Source organism: Priapulus caudatus, unplaced genomic scaffold (genome assembly GCF_000485595.1).
Source record: "Priapulus caudatus unplaced genomic scaffold, Priapulus_caudatus-5.0.1 Scaffold3701, whole genome shotgun sequence".
Classification (NCBI taxonomy): domain Eukaryota; kingdom Metazoa; phylum Priapulida; class Priapulimorpha; order Priapulimorphida; family Priapulidae; genus Priapulus; species Priapulus caudatus.
Window position 1 is genome coordinate 6,610 of NW_014580762.1, and position 7,795 is coordinate 14,404.

Consider the following 7,795-nt stretch of genomic DNA (forward strand, 5'->3'; position numbering starts at 1 on the left):
AGAGAGAGAGAGAGAGAGAGAGAGAGAGAGAGAGAGAGAGAGAGAGAGAGAGAGAGAGAGTGAGAGCGAGAGAGATGGAGCTAACATATGGTGATAACATAATTGTTTACAGTCGCCACGGCGAACCCTTGCATAATACTGAACACTAACAACGACAAACTCGTTATTCACCCGGGGATTCTGACAAACGACGCACGCTAATTACTCTGTTAATTACTCTAAATCAAGGGGATAAAAACAATGCAGTGGGAAAAGGATGCGCGCGCCCGCGGAGGCTGAACCCGGAGCGTCCTCGCCGTGTTGCCGCGGCAACGGCGACATCACGCTTCGGGGGCATCCGGGGCTGCGCGGACGACCGTTGCCGTGGCGATGGTTGTGCATCCAGAGTGAGGCATCGTCGATTTGCGTCGTCAACGCGTTGAGATTCTGCGATGAGTCATTAATCAGCTGAAATAAAAACAAACAACAACAATGAGTTTAGACCCGATATATAGCAGGTTAATAGTCTCTCTCCCTCGCTCTGTCTCTCTTTCTTTCTTTCCTCGTCTCTCTCTCACTCTCTCTCTCTCTCCTCCCTTTCTCTCTTTCTTTCTTTCTTTCTTTGTCTCTCTCTCTCTCTCNTCTCCCCTCCTCTCTCTCCCTCCCTCTCTCCCCCTCCTCTCTCTCCCTCCCCTCTCTCCCCCTCCTCTCTCTCCCTCTCCCCTCCTCCCTCTACTCCTCTCTCACCTCATTTACGTTGATCTTTGCCTTCGCCGACGACTCGAGGAAGGTTGGGATGTTGAACTGGCGCGCGAGATTCTGTCCCTGGTCCTTCCCGACGGCTCTCTCATCCTCCAAGTCGCACTTGTTCCCCACAAGCACCATCGGCACCTGCGCAGAGCAACGCCACCTCTTTATAAGGGTCGATTCTCGCGATTTACTCTAGCAACATTCACGCTGTTAAACTCGTGTAGGGAGACACCTCCGTAGAGCAGCCACCTGTCTATAAAGGACACTTCCGTAGAGCGGACACCTGTCTATAAAAGACGATTCTCGCGATTTCCTCGAGAGCAACATTAACAGTATCAAACCCGTGCGAGCGGACACCTCCGTAGAGCGGACACCTGTCTATAAAGGACACCTCCGTAGAGCAGACACCTGTCTATAAAGGACACCTCCATAGAGCAGCCACCTGTCTATAAAGGACACCTCCGTAGAGCAGCCACCTGTCTATAGAGGACACCTCCGTAGAGCGGACACCTGTCTATAAAGTACACCTGTCACCAGCCACCTGTCTATAAAGGACACCTCCGTAGAGCAGCCACCTGTCTATAGAGGACACCTCCGTAGAACGGACACCTGTCTATAAAGGCCGCTTCCCACAATTTCCTCGAGAGCAACATGTCTATAAAGTACACCTGTCACCAGCCACCTGTCTATAAAGGACACCTCCGTAGAGCAGCCACCTGTCTATAGAGGACACCTCCGTAGACCAGACACCTGTCTATAAAGGACACCTCCGTAGAGCAGCCACCTGTCTATAAAGGACACCTCCGTAGGGCAGACACCTGTCTATAAAGGACACCTCCGTAGAGCAGACACCTGTCTATAAAGGACACCTCCGTAGAGCAGACACCTGTCTATAAAGGACACCTCCGTAGAGCAGCCACCTGTCTATAAAGGACACCTCCGTAGGGCAGACACCTGTCTATAAAGGACACCTCCGTAGAGCAGCCACCTGTCTATAAAGGACACCTCCGTAGAGCAGCCACCTGTCTATAAAGAACACCTCCGTAGAGCAGACACCTGTCTATAAAGGACACCTCCGTAGAGGCAGCGCCACCTGTCTATGACAAGGAGCACGCTCGCGTAGAGCTAGCCACCTGTCTAATAAAGGACACCTCCGTAGAGCAGCCACACTGTTCTAATAAAAGAACCGTAACAGCCCGTCTAAAGAGACCCTCGAGAGAGCAGCCTGTCTAATAAAGGAAGCGCCTACTCCGCGAGATTTTCCCCGATTGAATGTTTTGGCACCAGTTACGTGTTCGGTCGTGAGTTTCTCCGCGTCCAACGCAAAACAACAGTCCGCGCTGCTTTAGCGGACACGCTCCCAGCAAAGATTTTCTGATAGGATCACACCGACTATTAAAAGTACACTAAATAAATATTTATATACACAATTACACAGCAGACTTTAATTATTCCGTATATATATACTAACAATTCTTAGCTCTAAAGTCGAGACAGTAAGTCGAAAATAAAGGACTATAATAAGTACATTTACTAAGATTTCACCAAAAAAAAGTACTATAGGGCCCTTATTTTATTTTTGGCAAAATAGTAGCTTATAAGACTTTGAGAAGACCCGCACGAACCCTGCCTTTACTATAACGCGCCGCACTCTCGATAACGCTCTACGCGTTGCGCAGACAGAAGACGAAATGCCGCCGAAGCAACAACCGAAGCATCGCTCGAACCGTTGTCGGCAATCCCTTGACGGCGGCAGGATGCTAGTTCGCTGATAGATCCTGGAGGTCGTTGAGGTCAGACTGTGCGGTGATCGAGTAGACGAGCACGAAGCCCTGTCCGTTCTTCATGTACAAATCTCGCATAGCCGTGAATTGCTCCTGCAGAGAGAGAGAGAGAGACGATGAGAAGGACGTTACCACGGCGACGGGGGAGAGAGATGATGTTGCCGTGGCGACCGCGGAAAGACCACGACGTTACCGTGGCGACTGCGGAGACAGATGATGTTACCGCGGTGTCCGGGAAGACGACGTTACCACGGTTACTACGGGCGAACCGCACTCGTGTCTTTAGTATTTTTTCCAATGTCCGCTTAATTTTTTCCCTAATGGTACACATAATGATACAATGAATTGGCGAATAGATCGTTGACTAGGTACTGTCATATACAGCCGGTTCTGTAAGTATGATACCTATAAAATGGAAGTTCTTGACAATACTACTACTACTATAACTAATAATAATCGATTATAACGATTACAATATTACACGGACGACATTTGCATCTCGAACCGACGATCGTTAACAGAATCAGATTATTTGGGGACATTTTAAATAAATTCCATTCGAATTAAAAGACGCCCAGAGATGGCGCCACGCTCACCGTTCCGGCCGTGTCCAGTATCTCCAGCATGCATTGCTGTCCGTCAACTTCTACTTGCTGCAGAGAATAATAATAATAATAATAATAATAATAAATATTAATAATAATGCGCAGATGGTAATAATGCTATACACGTTATAACGTTATAATGTTAAACACGGCAGAGTCACATAGCATGACTGGTTAATTACTTATTAATTACTCGTTAATTCTACGAATAATCGACATCGTTTTATTTTACTGCTTGGGATAACGAGGAGGAGAGATGGACAGAAGACGAGATCTAGTTTTTGTTCGCTGCCGCGTCGTCAAATTACCCATTAATTACGGATTAATTTTAACGATTATTTGACGTAGTTTTATTTTACGGTTCGGGATGGGGTGTTGAACTTGAGATGAGACAGTTATTGACCGCCAATTACTTAATTTACTCATTGATTCGAATACTAATTGATACCGTTTTACTTTTCAATTTATCACATTGATCATTATTTACTGATATATATGTATATATATAAACACGTATATTATATATATATATATATATATATATACATATACAAATACATATACTTTCTATTATCTCTCTCTCGTCGTCGTCTCTCTCTCTCTCTCTCCGTCTTCGTCTCGTCTTCTCTGCTCTCTCTCTCTCTCTCTCTCTCTCTCTCTGCTCTCTCTCTCTACTCTCTCTCTCTCTTTCTCTCTCTCTCGTCTCTCTCTCTTCTCGCTCTCTCTCTACTTCTCCACTCTCTCTCTCTCCTCTCTCTCTCTCTCCTCTTCTTCTCTCTCTCTCTCTCTCTCTTTCTCTCTCTTGGCATCTCTCTCTCTCTCTCTCTCTCTCTCTCTCTCTCTCTCTCTCTCTCTCTCTCCTCTCTCTCTCCCTCTCTCTCTCTCTTCTTCTCCTCCTTCTCCTCTCTCTCTCTCTCTCTCTCTCTCTTCTCTCTCTCTCTCTCTGGCCTCTCTCTACTCTCTCTCTCCTCTCTCTCATCTCGCTATCTCTCTCTCTCTCCTCTCTCTCTCTCTCTCTCTCTCTCTCTCTCTCTCTCGCTCTCTCTCTCTCTCTCTCTCGCTATCTCTCTCTCTTCTCTCTCTCTCTCTTCTCTCTCTCTCTCTGCTCTCTCTCTCTCTCTCTCTGTCTCTCTCTCTCTCTCTCTCTCTCGCTATCTCTCTCTCTCTTTCTTTTTTCTCTCTCTCCTCTCTCTCTCTCTCTCTCTCTCTCTCTCATCTCTCTCTCGCTATCTTCTTCTCTCTCTCTCTGGCTCTCTCTCTCTCTCGCTATCTCTCTCTCTCTCTCTCCTCTTCTCTCTTCTCTCTTCTCTTTCTCTCTTCTCTCTTCTCTCTCTCTCTCTCTTTCTCTCTCTCGTCTCTCTCCTCTCTCTCTCTCTCTCTCTCACTCTCTGCTGTGTTGCTTGCTATGGCTATGTATGGTCACGATTGTGTTTGAATACATCGAACAATATAGTAAAATAGGAAGTATAATGCAGCAATTCTTCAACCATAAAAAGTGCAACAGAATTACTTACATTTTTGCTGGAAAAGTGGAATATTTTTGTCACTTTTTGCACCTATTTACGGTGACGTAACCTTTACATTACACCCACATTGATTGAAGCGTTGAGGATTGTGTTACAGGAGCTTAGTTAGATACCAGCTTCTGTGCCTGCATTGCTGCACGCACTCACTACATGAACTCTGAGTTCGCCATCGATATGGCGGACGGGGATAAATGGCGGGTAGGGGGATGGGTGGAGGATGGTGCAGTGCGAATGTGGCATGCCTCCGTGTGAGCAGCACTAAGCTGTCATCACTAATCTACTCGTCACGGTTCGTCAAGAGCAGAAACACACTCACTGTTATGTTCACGCGCGCCACACTCTCATGCTCTCTTGCACGTGCAATCTCTCTCCTCTTCTCTCTTCTCTCTTCTCTCTCTTTTCTCTTCTCTTTCTTTTTTTTTCTTTCTTTTTTTTTCCTTTTTTTCTTTTTTTTTTTTTCCTTTTTCCCTCTCTCTCTCTCTCTCTCTCTCTCTCTCTCGCTCTTCTCTCGCCTCTCTCTCTCTTATCTCTTCTCTCTGGCTATCTCTCTCTCTCCTCTCTCTCTCTCTCTCTCTCTCTCTCTCCTCTCTCTCTCTCTCTCTCTCTCTCTCTCTCTCTCTCTCTCCTCTCTCTCTCTCTCTCTCTCTTCTCTCTCTCTCTCTCTCTCTCTCTCTCTCTCGCGCTCGCGCTCTCTCACACACACTCTTTCTCTCTCACCCTCTCCCTCTCTCACTTTCTCTCTCCCTTACCTTCCTGTAGCTGTCCTCTATTGTTGGATCATACTTCTCAACAAATATTCCCTGGACAAACTGCACCGTCTGTGTGTAAAACAATGAGAATAATGAACAACAATGAGAGACAATGAGAAACAGCAAGGAGAACGAGCGAAAAGGCACAACAGTGGGCAGCACGTTCCAATACACAGTAACAATAAATTTCCACCCTAAATATTATTCTGATCACAGTTACAGTAACAGTAACAGTAACAGTTACACGAATGTAATGATCGCTTTTTTCTGACAATCGCATCTGATAAATCTTTTCACGCACCGATTCTTTGTTTGTTTAATAAGAAAAAAAGAAGAATATTTTTAGCACTGTCAATATGTAAAGTGACAGACAGGCAGAGTGTGCGGGCGGTAGTGACTTAATTCTAACATGACAACTGGTAAGGACAACGGTAATTATAGAAATCTGCCAATGCCTATCTAACAACAACATGTGACAAAGCTGTTATCACCCTTGCTCGTAAATGAAACTAAAATAACTAAATAAAACTCGTAAAATAAATAGAACTAAAAAATCGTCAAATTTTTTTTTTACATGGGCTGCAAACATTGACCAGACTTGGAACATAAAACTTAGAGTAATCATTCTGATGAGCAGTCCGAATGATTACTCGAAGCATAGAATAACATAAATAATATATTTAAAAGCATATATAACGAATAAGTAAATAAGTAAATAAAGACTTTTAACATAAAAAATATAAATAATAATGTCACGCTACTATTCGGTACTATATGAGTAATATAGCGTTAGAACCTATATACCTATAGTTGGCTCTAACACTATATTACTCATATAGTACCGAATAGTATCGTGACAAATAATACATAGCTAAACATAATAAAGTTTAGATGGCTTACGATGGCACTCTTCCCTACACCTCCGCTGCCGAGCACGACGATCTTGTATTCTCGCATCACGACGTTCCCGCGTCACGTATATATATCACGCTGTCTTAGTGTCTCTCACGCTGGCGACGTGTATCACCACGTTCCGGCGTCTGTCACTCTACGCAGAACCTCAGCGTCTTTCTACGTCACGGTGTCCGGCACTCTCCCTGTATTTCGCGCCGTCCTAGTGTCTGTGAGACTACTACTATGCGTGTATCACCACGTTCTGGTGTCCGTCTCACTGAGTAGCTATCACGCTGTCCCGGCGTGTCCCCGCTCTCTGTAGACCGTGACGTGTCTGCGTGGCCCGTCCGCGCGGTGTCATACACCCCGGCCGCCGTCCTCACGTCTCTCCACACCGCGCGTCTCGTCTTGCGATTCTCTCTTCCCCGCTCACACACCAGGTGGCGCTGTCCTGGTGATCTGAAATACACGAGAGAACGTGTAAGTATAGTGAGCTTACTACAGCTATGTGCATATACGCATATAAACTACACACATGCACATGTAAGTGTACATGTATATTTGCTGGGTATATGTATGTGTACATGTATATTTACTGTGTATGTGTACATGTATATATACGGTGTACATGTACCGTGTGTACGTGTATATTTGCTGGGGTATATGTATGTGTACATGTACATGTTCACTTATATGTATATTTACTGTGTACATGTACATGTATATTTACTGTGTATTTACATGTACGTGTATATAAACTGTGTACATGTACGTGTATATTTACTGTCTACATGTATATTTACTGTGTACATGTACATGTATATTTTCCTGTGTACATGTACATGTATGTTTACGTGTACATTACATTATGTTTACTGTGTATCATGTACATATAGTTTCCTGTGTACATATCGTGTATATTTACGTTAATGTACATTATTTTAGCATGTACATTACAGTTATATTTGCTGCTACATGTACATATACTGGTACAATGTACTATGCAAGTTACTGTGACAATTACATTAACTTCCTGTGTACATGTACATGTATGTTTACTGTGTACATGTACATGTATGTTTACTGTGTACATGTACATGTATATTTCCTGTCGTACCATGACGTTATTTACTGTACATGTACAGAGTAGTTCCTGTGTACATGTACATGTATGTACTGTGTACAGACAATGTATATTCCTGTTAACAGTGTAAACATATATAATTTACTGTGTACTGTAACATTATATTCCTGTGTACATGTACATGTATTATTTACTGTTAGTGAGTCCATGTATCATCACCAGTTAAGAGCCGAGAGAGAGAAAAGAGAAAGAACCAGAAAGAAGAGAGAGCGAAGAGAAGAGAGAGAGAAAGAGAGAGAGAGAGATACACGATCGTGTCCCCAATCAACAGGCCATAGCATTGATTAACAACCAATTACGGAGCACCTATCAGATGACCTAAGACAGTTGCTACAGACAGGTAAACACACCTCTCTCTATCAGA

The 7,795-nt window shown here is 44.2% G+C and overlaps 1 protein-coding gene across 1 annotated transcript; it reads right to left on the reverse strand.

The window, feature by feature from the left end:
• Positions 1–797: 797 nt before the first annotated feature.
• On the reverse strand, positions 798–6,778 carry LOC106819562 (ras-related protein Rap-1). The gene is made up of 5 exons (XM_014824175.1): positions 6,294–6,778; positions 5,394–5,462; positions 3,110–3,166; positions 2,457–2,606; positions 798–869 (listed from the first exon to the last, which is right to left on the reverse strand). Exons 1-4 carry the CDS (start codon positions 6,348–6,350, stop codon positions 2,490–2,492), a joined length of 300 nt encoding a protein of 99 aa, XP_014679661.1. The 5' UTR covers positions 6,351–6,778; the 3' UTR covers positions 798–869; positions 2,457–2,489.
• Positions 6,779–7,795: the final 1,017 nt, after the last annotated feature.